At 34.6% G+C, this 18,831-nt stretch overlaps 1 protein-coding gene across 10 annotated transcripts in view; it reads right to left on the reverse strand.

Annotated features, from left to right (window-relative positions):
* Positions 1 to 5,395: 5,395 nt before the first annotated feature.
* LOC105333222 (hemolin) overlaps positions 5,396 to 18,831 on the reverse strand; it is a 36,759-nt gene continuing 23,323 nt past the window's right edge. For 6 of the 10 annotated variants that reach the window (XM_066083910.1, XM_066083913.1, XM_066083911.1 and 3 more), the window contains 14 exons: positions 14,727 to 14,838; positions 14,351 to 14,462; positions 13,979 to 14,157; positions 13,681 to 13,863; positions 13,182 to 13,304; positions 12,886 to 12,985; positions 12,552 to 12,739; positions 12,071 to 12,238; positions 11,297 to 11,455; positions 10,650 to 10,982; positions 10,077 to 10,100; positions 8,559 to 8,693; positions 8,238 to 8,316; positions 5,396 to 7,602 (listed from right to left, as the gene is read on the reverse strand). In XM_066083910.1, coding sequence (XP_065939982.1) covers positions 7,413 to 7,602; positions 8,238 to 8,316; positions 8,559 to 8,693; positions 10,077 to 10,100; positions 10,650 to 10,982; positions 11,297 to 11,455; positions 12,071 to 12,238; positions 12,552 to 12,739; positions 12,886 to 12,985; positions 13,182 to 13,304; positions 13,681 to 13,863; positions 13,979 to 14,157; positions 14,351 to 14,462; positions 14,727 to 14,790 — 2,037 coding nt within the window. In that variant the 5' untranslated portion in view covers positions 14,791 to 14,838 and the 3' untranslated portion in view covers positions 5,396 to 7,412. Of the gene's footprint in view, positions 7,603 to 8,237; positions 8,317 to 8,558; positions 8,694 to 10,076; positions 10,101 to 10,649; positions 10,983 to 11,296; positions 11,456 to 12,070; positions 12,239 to 12,551; positions 12,740 to 12,885; positions 12,986 to 13,181; positions 13,305 to 13,680; positions 13,864 to 13,978; positions 14,158 to 14,350; positions 14,463 to 14,726; positions 14,839 to 16,410; positions 16,560 to 17,175; positions 17,886 to 18,831 lie in introns of those variants that run through there. The other 4 variants (XM_066083916.1, XM_066083915.1, XM_066083917.1 and 1 more) reach the window with 4 other exon arrangements.

Genomic DNA, 18,831 nt, shown 5'->3' on the forward strand with positions numbered 1-18,831 from the left:
AGCTTAATTAACTTTCACAATATCTCAACTTTGATACACAGCCTCATTCTTTCTTTTTTCTTAATACACATGTAGGTGAATTACCAGGGTATCTCATTTCCTTCATTTAAATTCTTGAGCAGAGTAAAATAACAAGACAAATATACCCCCCCCCCCTCCCTCCCAGCCATAACACTTGCCTTACATGTAGGTGGCATGAAATATTATAAAAGATGACAGCTTAATTTTTTTATAAGCAGTCAGTTTTTATTCTATGTCAGTAGACCTTTTTTAAACATTCTCTATACATTAACACTAAATGACCATGCTTTTAGCCACACCCTGCATTAGGTATCCCAACCCAATACACTATATAAGTGTTTTGGCCCCGCCCTAGATTCAGAACCCATACCTTGGGGGGCATTAAATTAAAAATATTTGGGAGAGGACTTCCTGGTCTACAAGATTATGAATTCAGTTTTTCCTACAGGTGTGTGGGAGTAGAGAGATAATTTTTAAACATAATATGCATTAACACTATACATCCATTTTGGCCCCGCCTTAGAGTCAACATCCATTGTCTAGGGGACATAAAATTTACAATTTTAATAGAGGACTTCCTGGTTAACTTGATTATGAAGTCAGTCTTTCTTACAGATGTGTGAGAGTAGAGAAGAAGATTTTTAAACATTATATGCATTAACACTATATGGCCATATTGCCCCCCCCCCCCCCACAGCCTGAACCCCTGACCCAGGAGTTTGTGGACATCATAACCATAACCATGCATTTAGTTTTTAACAAATATATAGGGGAGTAGAGAAGATGATTTTCTAAGATCTAATACAACTTCAATACTATATGCCATATTGGCCCACCCTAGATCCTGAACCCCTGATCCAGGGGCCATGAATTTCACAATTTTGTAAGAGGGCTTCATGGACATCATAACCATCATTCAATTTTTTCCTAATATGTGTGGGAGTTGAGAAGAAGATTTTTGAAAATGGTTTTTTGGGAGTTGATTTTAATCAACTCTCCTGTGCAGTTACTCTGGCAAACCGAAACTGAAACAGTGTTTGGACCTAAGCACAAATCATCACCGCTGACAGGAGTTAGTTCTTGAAAATCATCGATAAATTCGATGTAATGTTCGCTGAAGCATTTTTTTTTTAAAGAAACTTATTTATAATTAAATACCTAAGAAATAGTCAGATTTTAAATAGTTGTATGGTAGTAATAGTAACAATTTAGAAGTGTTTTGCAGTCGTATGTATTCCTACGCCAGAGTTCAATATACTGTAGTCTCGTTCAATCATCGGCTGACTATACAGAGTCAGTCTATATTTAGAGGTCGCATCATCAAGCTATCACGTGACCTGGTATATCTTACTTGTCGGAGATTAACGGAGACAGCCGAGCATCTGGTTGAACGAGACTATTATTGGTTGGATCCATACACATTTAGAAATATTTCGAATACCGATACATAGTTTGACGAATCAATTCTTGGACTATTTTTAAATATTACACAACATGATTCATAAGAGGTTTTCTCGAAATTCTTGTCGGAAAAGTCCGAGAATCCATATTATAGAAATGTGCGTAATTCAAATAGAGATTATAAACTACTTGCCAAGCAAAATAACATATCGTTGATTTTAAGATAAATAATAATCGATAAAATCAACTCCTGTCAGTACTTTAGTACTTTGATTGCATAAATAGCCCCGCCCGTGGCGCCCTGGGTGTGGTAGAGCCATGAATTAAAAATGGAAAATTGTTAACGCACAAAGCACGACACACGACGACAGACGAAGACCAATTGCATTAGGTCATCTGAGTGACTCAGGTGACCTAATAAAATATATATTGCATGGACATTGTTAAAGATTTAAAACTTTAATAGTTTCCCTTTTCGGCTTATAAAAAACCGCAAAAAAATGATTTTAAAAATTTGTTACGGTTTCCACGGTCATATTTTAAAAGTATTGGTTTTTCCATCAATTTTCTTATATTATATAAGAATTGAAAATAGGACAAATGCTGTTTTATGTCTTTGATAGTTTACATTAGTGGGCAGCTTCTAATATGGCTTCAAAGTAGGCAAGTTTTGCTATTTTTCCATTTGTAACCTAGGTTACCATCGCAACGATTACCCCTAGCAACCAACTTTTAGTGTTTTACACCTAGGTATGTTCATGTATGAAATATAAGAAAAATTGGTGACTATGCGTGACCGGATCCTTTTATAAATATTTGATTCTTACACAGACTTCATCAAAAGTAATGCACTATGATAGGCCAATACTGTGGAATCATTAGATTTTGTGATGGCTCAATTTTCGTGGAATTCATGGGTACCCCTTATCCACGAATTAACATCATCCACGAATTAATAAAATAAAGGAATAAGGCATGTTTCCTTTTGTGATATAAGAGAATACACGAAATTACGTCCCCACGAACCTGTAAAATTTAAGCAATCCACGAAAATTGACCCCACGAAATTTAATGATTCCACAGTAGTTATATTAACGATATAAAAAAAAGTGAAACGTTTATGTACTTTTATGTACATATATCAAGTATTATTCCCTCTATTTCTTACGGAAACTTATAGTTCAGGCACGTAGCATCAGGGGGGGGGGGGGGGGGGGGCAGGGGGGCCTGCCCCCCCCCCCCCCCACTTTTTCTCGCAACAACAAATTTTTTAAAATATACATATAAAAAATTGAATTATCATTGAGTTGGCCCCCCCCCCCCCCCACTTTTTTGGGAGTATGTAAAAAAAATGATATGAAAATAAGGAAATGAGGAGTGAAATTGACCCCCCCCCCCCCCCGGATTAGGATTTTGAAGATTTTGGAAAACTTAAAATTTTCCTTTTTTTTTTTTTGCTTGACAACATTTTTTGGATGAGTCTGGCCCCCCCACTTTCAAAAAACGATGCTACGTGCCTGTAGTTAATTCATAGCCCTATAGAAACAGCCAAACTGAAATCTACACACCCTGTTTATCGATTGGTCAAAATCTACAGCGGCTAGCTGAAACAGACAAGAAACTGACAGGACTAAAAATTGACACGCCCTCTTTATTGATCGGTCGAAACCTACAGCGACCTAAGAATAAAAGTACTGAAAGTACTCATGGGAGTTGAACTTGCATAAATTTATTTTCGGTAGTATGTTTGTAGTTTGTACATTAATAACTAGACAACATTGAGATGGTCACCATCTCAAAGGGCCCTGCTTAAATAATGGACAACTGAATGACAAGAATTTCAAAGAACTTTGCTTTGACATTGACCCATAAGTTAGAAATTTTTCAGCTGGCTAAGAACGTTTCTTTACAAATAAAGTACAAACTTTACCAATAAAACATCAACGTCATATCATTCACACACACCCTCAATCACTGAAAAAAAGATAATTAATTACTTTTGAAATTCAGTGCACTCAAGACTATAACTTTCAGATTCGCAGACTAAAACAAAACACACTAAATATGAAACACGCAAATCACGACAAAGGTCTTTTTTCAGGTTAATTCTAAAATATTCAAAAAATAGATTTTTATATCATAGATATAAACGTAATCAGAAGATTTTACGTTGGCCTTAATCTACCTAAACAACAAAACGAAAACACGTGAACATCGAACATCGGCTTGCACATACCGGTATACAGCTCTAATCTAACGGAATTGCCGACTTTCTTGTGAAAGTACGAATTCTAATCTAACGGAATTGCTGACTTTCTGGTGAAAAAACGAATTCGTGCAATAAAACGTTATTTCAGCATTTACCACGACTTTCAAATTGATAGGATTTGTCAAAAACCTGATTTTCTTGGCAGTTTTCTTCAATCTTCTTCGAGTGTAAACAAAACTTGATGACACTATCGTGTATGCATACCGGTATTTTAGTGTACGAAAAGTAAAACTTATGAATTTTCACACGAAAACTTGTGAGGTATTCGTATACAAATTGTTCTAATATACTCAAGGTATCTATTTATGAAAAGGTATAAAACAAACAATGAACTATTTTTATACACTCTATACATTGCAAAGCTGTTTTGCGCCACCGTGTCCGTCTCGTCAAGAGCACTACCTTTAAAAGCACATTTCGTTACAAAACATAAACAAAAACAATAATTCATTATACTCCAGATATCAATCAGATATAAATCTAACATTTAATAAGAAATTGAATAGAAAATATGAAATTGATATTATTAACATCGTATTCATCTGTTCATGTATTTTATCAGCATCGATTAACACGGATTATTTAAACGTTATATATAGACATTATATTGAGTAGTTTGCCCACGCAAATTTTTCTTGCGCTGAGTTTGCGTGACAGTCTAGGGAGGTTGAACATAGTTCAACTCCCAAAAATCACGGACTGCACGAAGTAATCATGATGATGTCAGACTCAAAGTCTCACAGGAGACGATTTGGCTGTTTGTGTTAAAAAAAAGCAAAGAAAATCATTGACAAATTATTTTACACTGCAGTATCAAATTAAGAATAACATTGAAGCTTTTAGATTCTACGTACTCTTTCCATTTTGACGAATGCGAATTTGTTTTTTGCGCTTTCTTTTTCTTTTTGCTTGTTAAATTTTGAATGAGTTTGCTCCTCCAACAACAATTTTCAAAAACGCTGCCGCTGTTCGTCTACATCTCAGATCCCAATGTACGTCAGACTATATTCAAATATTGAAAGTTGCAAGAATATCCGTACACATTTCATAAAATCATTAATATCAACCGTTATAAGGTGTTTTAAAAAATTAAATACTTTGCGCATTTTTTATGAACAATCAAAGCGTGTATAATTTGTCAAGTACTTTGTTAGGCACAACCCCCGGTAGATACTTTTAAAAATAATTAATGTTAATTAAAATCATAAATTTTATATCACAATAGGTCACATAAAAGTCCTGACAGAGTGCTTTTATTGTACATTAGTATTTTCTATAACCATGAATGTCTTAAAAACAACAACAACACCCTCCATTCAAATAAAATGGTTGTTGTCTACCTTAAGTAAATTTGCTCAACCTTTCATTCACTGTTAGTCTCTTGATTTACATTCCAGTTAGCGTGTTCGACCACAGATGCATTCCTTTGCACAGATATTTTGCTGACTGTTGTATTTTCTTATCTTGACTGTATATTAGCAATTTTTCATCACTGATTGGAAGTTTATGGATAAACTTAGTATGTGAATGTTGAATGATAAAAATTCAAGTGCAAATTATTCAATTTTATATATGACCTATGCATATTCACATGTTTCATCTATGAATATGAAATCTTAAAGAATTGTTCTGATCTCTTCATTTAGGGTTTCGACCTCAAAAGCAAGCTTCATTAATGATAAGTAAAAAATACAAGACACAAAATTGCAAATATATATAATTTATATACTTCAGAAAAAAAAAACATTGCACATTATATGCCACTGGCCCCACCCTCGCTGGATGGGTGGATTCATATGTACAGCTTGCTAATAACTTGAGAGGAAAATATATGAATGAAAAATAAACTAAATAAACAATGACTAAATACAACAGCAACGACATTTATGTACTTTAGATTCCTAATTAAACGTGAGGAACTATTAATATCCGTGTAAAATCACAAGAACCGCATCGTGCGGATTTTACAATCTTGCTTTCATTTTTCAAACAGATGAAAACTAAATGAAACAATGATAACAATTCGGTGTTCATGATTTCATATTCTCTCGATTTTATGCAAAATGGTTGCATTACAGAATTATGTACTCGTGTAAATTAAGGAATCTACAGTGTACTAGCTAGTTCATGCATATATACATGCATCTTACAAAAATTCAGGTATGTGCAATTTCTTTTACAATTCGCCTCACCTGTGAATATTGAACGAATCAAATTCACTGAGATCATATATCAAAGTACATACGTTACAGTTTTCTGATTTCATATCAAAACTATAAAGACATGTAAAAATATGTCTTCAAGTCCAAGTCATAAAATTCTATGATAGATTGAGATGATGCTATGATCAGGCCTACAAGACAATCACATGTAAATAAATAATAATAGGTATTAAAAATTGAGACATTTTCAAGTTAAATCAAGTTATATTCTAAAAAAAAAATAATTGCACATCAATACAGGCATTTGTTCAATAAATACAGATTTTAAAGACTTCAACAAGTAGGATTATTCAGTAAAAGTTCAATAAATACACATGTATGCACGTTATAGACAGTTATTGTGGTAAAAAGTACATGTATCTGTAAGCATTTTTCAAGCAAATCTTTGCACTCAAATGCAGGGCAAGTATTGTAATTTCCAGAATTAAATCAGGAATATAAAAATAAGATGAGTTTCATACCAAGAATAAATAAAAATTTCATATTCTTCAGTTAGCTCTTTGTGTTATTTCAAAATGTCATATCAGTTGCATAATTAAATTATTTTCTTACATATCACCAGGATTAATTCTGGAACTATTACAACCAAAACACAAAACAACAAAAAACCACACAAATTTACTATAGTATAGTATTCTAAGATATTAAAAAAAGTGAAAATATCCCTTTAAACCATATAAATTTGGAATGTTTAATTGGAAATGCACACCATCTCAATGAAGCTGCAATATATGTATATAAGAAAAAAAAAACAAGAATATCAAGATTGCCACAAACATGGATTCATCATACTAAAGGATTTCTGGCCAGCAAATTAAAAAAAAAAATGTAATAAATAAATTCATATATGCATTTTCAATTCTCTCATAATAATGACGATGAGAAAATGGAGGATTGCTATCAAATAAAAAATTGGAAAAAACAATATGTTCGTCATTACAGAATGATGCATCAAATGCAGCAAGGACTGAAAAATGGTGCCCCAATAATTTCTGGAATGATTTGGTCATCCAAACACAAATTCTTTAAATTGTACATGTTGATTAATTGGTATTCATTTACAGGTCCTTTTAGTAACCATTTGTGCTGGACGCAGGAACCAAAAAACTGTACTACTGTAACAAGGTAACTCATTATTAAAACACAATCAACACATAGCACAAAAACGTGTCTATTCTGTACATTCTACAGGATTTTTCACGGAATAAATCCCCCAACTAATGGCAATTTTATGTTAATTGACTAGTCATTGATAGAAAATCCCATCAGTTCTTTCTGAATTGGTCAAAATGGGAAATTCAAACACACTCCTGACTGGATTAATGCACTGGCAGTGAAGAAAGAGCACTTCTGAGGCAGATCCCATAGCGATTCCACATGAGCTATACGTCGACTATTTTTTGTCCTCATGAATTACACAACATAGCTTTTTCTATATGGCAAGCAAGGTAGTTCACATGTTTGTCTGTTCAAACAACTTGTGATACAGAGCACAACTATCAAACAGTTGACTGTTTTGAGTTGTTGGTCACTTTGTCTGCGTATATGCCTATGAATGATCCATCCTCGTTGAATTTGCTGATGTCTAAATCACCACCATATTCTCCCATACTGTCCTCATCACTCTCTATCTGTTTGCCAAAATCATCTGACAGCGATATATTGTCCATTTTGTGGCCATCTTCATCTCTGAAATTAGACAAATGTATTTCAGATAAATTTTTTAACCATTCCTGAAAATTCAACATTGTTGAATTGAACAATGTTATCATGGTGTTCAACCATGTGGAGATCTAGAAGGGGGGGGGGGTCAAGGGGGACCCTTCCCACAAAAATAAAATTCAAACTATTTAAATTCACAAAGAAAACTTTCTGTAAAAAAAAAAAATATGCACATGTCAACCAAAAATGTTGAATAGAACTAAGCTTCCTATCAAAATTGTTTTTCTTGCCATACATGCAGTTGTTACAGCGAAATTAATAAAGTCACACTTTAACAGCAAAGTCAGTTTCATTACTGTTAGTTTTAAATGGTCGTATAAACTTATCCGATAAAACATATAATGAATCCAAATTGTTTATCCTTGGCAATTTGCTATAAGCATGCTTTACTGTAAACTTTAAAAAAAAACCACAACTTTATTCTATTAAACTGTATCATTCAATACATTTATTTTCATGATTCTTTTAGTGATAACTGGACTAGCTGCAACTTCATGTATATTTGACTGCATAAATGTGCATATTCAACAGCTTAAACACAATTGTACATGCGTATTCAAATTTAATAGCTTAGAAAAAATTATTCAACTTTTATGACTTACGCTCGAGACAAATCATGGAATCCGCTGTCAGCCAGTTCTTTTTCTGGATCATGTCCGGCTGCCACTTCTTTCTCATCCACTACAATCATCCAACATAATTTAATAAGTACATAAACCTGTGAGCTTGCTTCAAGTAAAAAATGCTTATACATTTTCTTTTTTTTTCTAAAATATTTATATGTACATCCAAGATACATGTTTGTAAAATATATCAGAAAAGTCGTTAAGTTGAACAACGATTGGACAAGTGGGATGATAAACCTTTTAGAGTAGCTTAGTTGATTAAGGAGGACACATAAGTGAATTGGCTTCAAAACCCACCTGGATAAGTGCCACTTTTACAGGCATTACGGTACAGCACGCAGCAGATCAAGATGATGACAATGATTAGGAGGATCACACCAAAAATGATTCCAAGGAACCACAGATTGGCCTCGGCTGGTGGTTCTTGTGGAACTAAAGAAGTAAAAAAAAAAATACATCAAAATATGTACATAACAATATAACAAACCAAATCGAATGCTCAGAAACATAATAAACATATAATGTTTTTTCACAACATCAATGTGGAGGAGAGTAAAATGTCACGGTAAATTTTTGAATCAATAATAACTTGAAAATATACTATAGTAAAACATTTCATTCAAAATTCAGGTCATTTCAAACATTTGTGCAAGGAACAAAAAATCTGTTGGTTGACTAAATAAATGCTACTACTGCTAATAATATCAACCACATTTAACTCAAATACATGTACAACATTGACAACAAATGTTCAATAATATGCAGAACTAAAAAAAAAACTGTAAATCGCTTAAATCTATCATATAATAGAACCATTTTAACAAGAGCTTAGACTTTGGGTAGTTGTGTCAAACAGCAATGTGACGAAGGAGTGTCTATTTCATTGCTAGCCACTCAGCCACGGCTCTTTGAAATCAACAGGATTTGTCTGGCTTTTGAGCTAAGACTACGCAATCGGTGTATATTTCGCTTGAAACCAGCGTCATTTTTAACTTGTTTTGACGCAAGAAATAGATTGTTACGTTCTAATGAAAGTCCAAGGCCTTGTTAAAATGGTTCTATGTACATCATAAAGTTTGTTCTGAAGAAATTATCAAATGCATGCTTTCTATTAAGGTGGAATGCTACACCCAGATTTTATTTTATAGATCGTTAAAGTATCATTTCTGAAACATGATTTCTTTGTTCAAAGAATGATGTATGCGCTTAATTACTTTCAACAACAAAGTCATATTTCAGAAATTATACTGTAGAAATCCATATAATAAAATGTTGGTGTAGAATTCCACCTTAAACAAATCCTTTACCAAAATGTTTTAAAGAAAAAGGGGAGACAAATAAATTACCAATACATGCAAAACCTTAATCAAGAAAGAGCCTTAAACATTTATCAATTTTCATCCAAGCCATAGTTCAGTATCAGTATTGATCTATACATGCATTTTCTACCAGTGATCTCATTTATCTATCATGCAAGTCCCCAAATCCGCCCACTTTTACAATGAGAAACCATTCACTGAACAATCAAAACGTGATACTACAAATAATATTCAAATTCATATCTTGAAAAACTCTTATACATGTAATAAAAGATTACAATATGTTTATATACAGGTACATGTTTTTGCCCATTTATATATGTTGTTGTTGTCTATATGAAAAATTAAATTTGATTTCTTCAAATTCTTATGACATATGAAATTAAATATATAAAGCTGTTATCATAGAATAAGCAACTGAAAAATGAAAGAAATGTTGTTAATGAAACATTCAAAGCCAAAAGAGACTGAGAAGAACTTTGGTGAGGTTCCTTACCGGTTGGTACTGGGTCAGTGACATCTAGAGGAACAAAAGCCAGCAGATGGGAAGGTCAATGAATGATGATAATGTACAGGTCTACCAGATTCATTAAGTCATTAAAGCAATGCATGTATCAAATAGGACCAAAGAGAATTGGGCACTATTAGGTAAAACGCATAAGAGACCCAGTAGCTGATAGATTTGGTATTATAAAGCTTTGATTCGAAGGATCAAGAACTTTTCAAAGAAAGGATAAAAATGACCATCTAAAATGTACTGAAAATATATGTACTTTGCCTTTCTGTAAACAAATAATCTGGCACTACAATTAGTTTATGTATATGAAGGTTAGTTGTTATAATCTATTCTAGCATATACATGAATTATTTTTCAAGAAACACTATTTTATAAAGCCTAAAAAGACGCGGAAAGTGTTTGATTTTGCATGTCACATGACAATAATCGTATTTTCTTGATCATAATGTGATAAAATACTACAGAGATATTCACATGAACCAGTCAGAGAAAGAGGACTAGCTAACAAGTCAATCATACTGCGAGAGACACTCCATTGATCTCACTACTTACTTGCTGGGATATCCGTAACCACGTCTATGTGAACAAATTCTGCGTCATACTGATGATAGATCTCCACAAAATATCGTCCAATCAGCTGGAAGAACTTGTCCTTGTTTAGGCCCTGAGCATTGATGGTGAGGTTCCTGTTGCTGTCGGAGAGAGTCCAAGCCCTGGGGTTGGTGTTGGATGTCAGTACAGTGGTCTGGTTATTGGAGTTCCTAAACCTCCATCTGTACTGTAAGCTCAGGGCAGGGTCTGTGCTTGCATCTACAGCCAAGGAAATAACACTCTCTCTGTCGATGAGGTAAGAGTTCTCAGGGCGAATCAGGATCTTTATGGGGTCTGTAAAACATCAAACATAAAAATATCATACTGCTACAAACTTAAGAATTAAAAAGATAAAACAAAATTAATAAACCTACATTTACCTGGCAGCAACTTGCATTATATCTATATAAAATGTAGGCATGATCATTTTGTGCTCTTTACTAGCTTAACAACACACTTGCATCACCACATAAAATCTAATCTTAGGAACATTTTAAGAACAATGTCATTCTTGCAGACTCATGCTATCATTAATTTTTGTTTGTATGATTTATTCTGGCCCATATTTTTCAAAGCTGATTCATTCTTTATGCTTTTGTTAAACTTACCAAGAACTGCCAGAAACGCATCCTTGAAGATCATGCCCTCGCTGTTGGACGACACACACTGGTAACTTCCGGTAGATCCAGCTCGAGAAGACGAAGGCTTCTCCGTGTCCAGCACCGTCAGTTCCCGCATGTCGGCACTAACAGAGTATTCTACACCTACTGAAATATCCAAAACATGAAGACGTGTCACTTCAAACAAGTCCCCTTTTGCATGCATAAAAGAGGTGCAGATATATAAAGGACATGTTCTGTGCAAAATAAAAATAAAATCACAACACAAAAACAAAGGAAGTCATGCTTATCACCACTAGTCTATATACACTCAATAAAATTGTTTTCCTTATTAAAATGAACATAAAGGTTTTGAGGTTTTTTTGTTATTAAACTTTATTTTGAGAGAGAAAAAACAACAATAAATCTATACCCATCTGCTCATTACCATCCATGACAAAAAAAAAATATATTAAAACATGTAAAAAATGAGGGAAAATACTTGTATGACTTCAAAAGAATTTGAAAGGTGTGCACTGAGCTTTTTGCTTGTTCTTTCCACTACAGAAATCGATAGTTATCAATCAGTCACTGCCATAGATTGTGTGGCCTTCTCTCTCAGTAATTATTAGAGAGGTAAAGAGTTTCTTGCATAAGACTTTCCTGTAAACTACCATTAAACTACCATTCCATTTATCATGCATGTTCTGTTTTTGAATGACCTCTAACAAATAAAAAGCAACTTTAAAAATAAAAATAAAGAAAAAGAGACTATCTATTGACCTCTATTGGCACCAATGTCTTTGCCATTTTTCTTCCATATTGGAGGTGACGGCTGCTTTTCTCCTTGTACTGACACCGTATCGCAGTAAAACACCACGTTTTTTCCGGCAGAAATATACGTGTCAGCCATCTGTGGATTTTGGTTTAATGGATTGATGAAAGGAGGTGCTTGGGAAAAAAATGGATATTTGTTAAATGGAGAAATACAGATGTAATCCCCATTAAAAATCAATTGAAAGTACCGGGGTACTACACGTAGTATGAATTTTTTCTCAATGCTTTGACTAAACAAACAACTAAACTCATAAAATAGATATGAGTACCAATATGGATAACTTATGCAGAACTTCATAGCAAATAAATTTTATTTTTTATATATGCACTCTTCAATGAATAAAATTGTTCAAAGAACTATTTCAAAAAATTCACTGTAATAGTTAACTATCACAAGACACTTGCACCCAGGACGACGTGAACTTACAAGTGACGTTGAGGAATGCCTGCTGCTGGACCTTGTTGTTGGCTATACACGTGTAGGAGCCCTCGTCATTGATGGTCAGGTTCTTCACCAACAGCTTCCTCCCAAAGTCGGCCAGTTCATACTTCTTGGTGTTGGAGATGTCAATGAACTCTAGCTCCGGGGTCTTCCACTGTATGGTTGGAATCGGGCTACAAGATCAGGACGTGTTTGTTAATACCCACTAGATCACCAAGGCTGGCAAAAACTGAACTAAGATATCTAAGATCAAGCTAAGCTGACTCAGAAATAGAGAATTATATCTTTTTTTATGTTCACATGTAATGTAATAACTAACCTTCCGGAAAATATGCACTGTAATTCAGCAGTCTGTCCCAGAAAGGCCTTGGTGTTCTCCGAGTACACACCCAGGGGCTCTATCCTGCTCTGTGAAGAGTCTGTGAAAGTCAAACAGACCATGTCAGTACGAATAGTTATGTTTCATGTTGATAGCTTTTAATGCTGAGAAATGCCATGATGCCTTTATTTGAACCTTTAATGCTGACATCTTTAATTGAACTAACCTTTAATGGAGAGAGATGTCATGCTGCCTTTATTTGAACCTTTAATGCAGATATCTTTAATTGAACTAACCTTTAATGGAGAGAGATGTCATGCTGCCTTTAGTGAAGGTCTTTGTCAATTCATTCCAAAGACCACACCCATACTGCTGTCCATCCCAGTCCTCATCAGTCACAGACAGGATATGTAAATTACCTACAATGTAAAGAAACATCCTCAGTTAAGTAGTTCTTGGGTTCTTATAAACGTTTAAAGTAGTGTCACATTTCTCAGAAATAAGTTCAACTATGATTCTGTTCTGCAATGCATATAAAGATTTAAAAGTATGGCAATGTAGCCCATTTCTGATCTACATGTATATAAATTGTCATTTTGCATTTTCAACTGAATTTTTTTTTTTTTTAAATAGGGAATGAAATGTGCAATCACAAATTTACATGTTCATGAAAATGTTTCAAATTTTATACCTATATATCACACACTAAAAACATATGAGAAGCTACTGTAATTTTATAATTTGATGTAACTGCCCTTCTGTGTTGATAGTAAATTCAGGCCCAGCCATGCCTACCCTTTCCATCCACTGCTACCCTTTCTGACACGCGAACATTGTTGTCGGTGCCAGGGCCTTTCTTCCACTCGACGCGGCACTGAGACTCGGGCTCACACACCGGGCGATTCCGACACTGGATCAGGCAATGCTGGAACTTGGTACACTCCTGAGAAACAGGATCCGCCGGGAAACTTCCCAACCCTAGAGAGAGAGGACACATTATAAAAAGGAGGCAACCTAAGCAGTATAATTGTTCAAAAATCGGTTCAACATGTGCTTGATATGTATTAGAAAGTATCAAAATTAATTGACTTACGAGCCTCATGGACTTCTATAGGAGGTGATAGAGCAGTGCCATATTGGTTGCTAGCAAAGCACTGATAGGTCCCATAGTCTGACATATCTATTCTGGTGAATACAATTGTGCCTAGCTTGGAATCTACAGCAACCTGTCGACTATTCCGCACTGCCACATCGTCCTTCCTCCACTGATAACTGTAGAATCAGGTAAAAGGGAGGTTACATATTGGTTTAAGTAGTTCAAGGCTTGTAAAGACTTTATTTCACTTCAAGATATCAGCACAGATGTATCATGCAATATATATATACTGATGAATTATAAAAAGCTGCTTTTCCCAAAATACATACATTTGAATATGATCTCTTTTTTGTAAGATTTTATACTCACGTGATATTTCCATTCTGGGCTTTACAGTGGATGGTTATTGGAGTACTGTGATCTCTTTGTATGTAATAAGATGGCTCAAATGTTTGATGTAATGATGGCGGGCGGTTTATCACTGTAAAAAGACAATCTCAGTAGGTTGCACAATATTCTCTAAATATGCAGAATACTTCAATGCTGATTAATTTTTTTCGTTTTTAGATTTGATTGTTTTTTTCATAAATATCACAGAGGATGCCTGAATTATTATTTTTATGTAATGATCTGTTAACCTTCCCGAGGGTATTCTAGTGTCAACAGCAAGATAACTTTAATCATTTCATGACTAAAGGTACTTTGTAGTCATTAATTAACTTCAAGCATTATAATTTGCACAAACCTTGGCAAGAACAAATGCAAATGCTGATTGCTATGGTCACAAGAGCCAACTCATGGAACGCCATCTTCGTGAACACACGATGCAGCTATTCAAATCAGTTCATCTCCAACCCCTGTAAAAAAAAAACCATTTTACACCCTGAATCAATCCGATCCATACCTATCTCAAAGTAATCAAAAGTTTCAAACAAGCACAAGGGAGTCTGTATTAACTCGAGCAGCATGTTTTTGGTATGTCACATGTCGATGAAATGATCGAGATATATATGTACTTCGACATACTGCTTTAAAATCATTACATATAAATGTCTTTTCTGATGACACATCAATCCATGCACTCTTAGTAGTCATCCAGACATCATCCATTACAAACATCTAACAACAAATACCAGGTATACAAATACCAGGCTTAAAAGGAATTCTCTGGCAGCACTTTGCTCACATTGCCTTGAAGATCAAAATTTCCATGATCTTGTATCACAGCTAGCCTGTATTCATAACGCCAGTGATGTATGGTACATATACCATACATACAGTCTAAGTCACGTACTTAGTGCAACCACTTGATCAAAATGGCTACCATATCATATCACCTTGTAGAAATTTGTGCCCAAGAGACAATAATGATTATGCCATATATGGAAATCATGTTTAGAACAGACTAAAAGATATTAATAATTGTTTGTGGTGTATCATATTGCTTGGTCAACTACTAGGTATACTACACACTATAATAATAACGCATACAACCATTATGACTGGATTATGAAGCATGCATGCAGATCATGTAGCAATTAACATGTTATAAATTAACTGTTAAACTGCTATCCAAATGTCTTGGTCTTTTTTCTTATTCTTTGCAGACACTTATAGCCATTGATAACCTCCTCCCCAAGTTAATGCCACAGATACAAGAGGTTTCACCCATAAAGTTGTGCACTTTGGCCCGTTTCATTCACAGATGACAAAAAAATCAATGTATCCATTACACAAACATGCCCACTCAGTCGTTATATCAACATGCTGTTTCTTTGTCAACAGATGCTGATCTCATGGACCACTACTCAGTGAATCGCATTCATATTCCTAACAAAAATAGCAATTGAAGCTATATCACTTACAGTTATGGCTGTAGAAATTGTCCCATTTTTAAAATCACCAAAACACAATGTATCAGTTTACTGTTCAAACAATCTTGTTTGATTCCACCTTCTTGCTGCCCTGTTGGGTAAATAAACCTATTGCTCTGTCTATTGATTTAGAAAACATATTCATCTCCTATAAACAGCAAACACAAATACATGTACTAGAATACTCCATTAAAGAAGTTTAAAGGAAAAGAAGTTATGGGTTTTTTTTAATGAAACAAATATTAACCATTCAAACCCTATTGCCTCAAAAAGTGGTCCTAATATCCGGACAGAAACAATCTCTTTCTGGATAATTTTTATCACTTTTTAAATATTTTCTAATAATCAAACCTTTACGTGTAAGCTAAATGGATTCAATAACCTTTTTGTTTTGGAGAATAAAAAGTCAACATACCAAAATACATCTACTAGTACCAGATGATCTATACCAATAAAACACTTTACTTAGATAATGATTTCAGCTTCAGGTCTATCCCCAATACATTATTCATTCCGAAATTGGCATACTTTTCCTTCCATATCATCACATAATACCTCAGATAGCTGTTGAGCATTCAAATTTTGCTCTATACCAATATTAAAGAATCAAACTGCAACAGATATAAATGTCACTGGTACAGCTATTCCCGCCAGACTCCAAGGTGCGACGTATATTGTAAGACAGTCCATACAGAGGTATAGCCATCATCTATAGCTACTAGCTGAGCTCGACCATGCTGACGAGTCATACATTATAGGATTGCCCTCAACATACCATAACCAGGTACATCACAATCAGTGATGGTGGGGACCATGAATTGTGCTGGGTGCAGCCATCAATCAAACTGTCTCCAGCCCCCTAGGCCCATTATAATGATTATAACCCAGATAGCTATCATATCCGCATTTACAAGAACAGAATTGTTCTTCACATAAAATTAATGAAAACACTGTGTTTATTACCACTGCAATATATTAAGCTTGTCATATTCAAATGCTTCTGAAATGAGTCTTTTAAGATCCTGAGTCTAAAGATTTTCAAAAGTGTGTAAATAATTAAAGGTTTGTTTTCAGAAACTACATAGAAACTGCCAGATCAATTAACCTTCAAAGATACAGCATCAACAGTTCTGTACGTCTGAAACCGAGCAAAGAATTCATTTGATGTCCTCATACTAACCATCCACTGATCATTGATGTTAGAATATTAAAGCTGATCTAATCAGTGAAAATTATACAATAGCTTATTAATCAATAAAAAAGCAACTTTTGCTGTTTGTGAACAATCTGCTAGCTAAACTATAAAACTGATTGAACTTACATGGGGAGAAAGAGTCCTTTCAAGTTTTGTGTTGAATTTATCACAATGAAGTCAACCTGGGTAACGCAATACACATCCAGAAGAATTTAATAGATAAACTGAGACCTGATAAATCTCAAATGCACATTCCCCACAATATCTGTCACTGGTCCATGTTCAGACTGCTAATTAGGGATGTCAAGAGTGTTGGTAATATGGCAGATAGATTATGTGCAGTCAGCTTGGATGGAATCTTGATCCAGAGTGACATGTAACAATATCCTGGTACAAAAAATTCTGCTCCAACTGTTCCACATCAATCTCAGAGGACACACAACATGCAAGTCAACGATAATGGACCAGGGCTTAATCCAGCGGGGTGTAAATAATAATATACATATAATTTTTCCTCACACCTGGCTTATTCAATTTCTTTCCTTACTGCTGAACCAACACCACATAGAAAATGTCATGTACCGATAGAAATTCACTGTATACAGAGGCATATGGATCACAGTTGCTTGAAATCAATTATGCATAAGGTGCATTATTCTTCCTTATTCGTACAATGTATGCCCTTGTAGCAATAGATCTTCAAAACAATTAAAACAACCCAGAAAGTACAAGAAGTGGCGGACCCTTGGGCTACAAACAGACCATCATGTAGCATTAAGCCCCGGCCACCTGGGGGTACCCTATAACATGTGCTAATACAGATCTGTCAAAGTCTTCTGATCAACTGACCATCTGAGACAACCGAGATAGAAAAAAAAATCACTTAAAGAATCTTATATCCTAAGGAACAATGTCTGTTCTCTCTGTGTGTAATCACCTGGAATAATACCCACACATTAGGAAGACAGGGTGTTCAATGCCCTAAGACCCAGGGTCCTGGGGAGCTCAACAATGGCCTGTCCCTACCTATCGAAGAAGATGACACAGGAGTCACTTTGTGTTGAGTGATTGGCCACTGCCTCCTTTTTTTATACTACTCTATCAGTAGCTGATGTCCTACCCAACCTTTACACACAAGCCTATGGACTCTAAATCATGGATCTATACCCTGCTGAAATAGATGGAATCTGATTCTTATGTACCAGTACTAATAAATGATATCATTAAATGTCATTTATTCTTGTGTGTTGAATTGCTTCGTAAGGGCTTTGGATAAAACTTGAATAGAATTAAATAGACAATGAGCATTAAAATTCAGTAACTCCTAGCAGTTCTTCAAAGACTTCATAACTAGATATAGATTCAATGCTGATAGATACATGCAAATCAACCCTTTAAAACTACCAAATGCATTTCATATCTTCATATTAGGTTCTCAATGGTTTTCTCTACATATATGGGTCACAAATGTTGTGAATTCCAAATGACCTTTAAGATGGCTGTTATTACTAAACATTTTGACATCATAAAATGCTTCTAAAGTGGCCATTTTCTGGCCACAAAATCCTCAAAGCATGTAATTCATACAATTAATGGAGATGTACTTTACATTGAATCTGATTATTCAACAGCAATCTCGTGGGAAATTCATTTTCAATGTTTTTCAAAGTTTTACAGAGTTAATCCTGCTACCATTAGGTCTCATCAACTCTATGCTAGCTGATGCAGCAATGCAACAGATTGGTATATAAATAGTCTGGCTCAAGTCATTACTGCTGCAA

Source organism: Magallana gigas, chromosome 5 (genome assembly GCF_963853765.1).
Source record: "Magallana gigas chromosome 5, xbMagGiga1.1, whole genome shotgun sequence".
Classification (NCBI taxonomy): domain Eukaryota; kingdom Metazoa; phylum Mollusca; class Bivalvia; order Ostreida; family Ostreidae; genus Magallana; species Magallana gigas.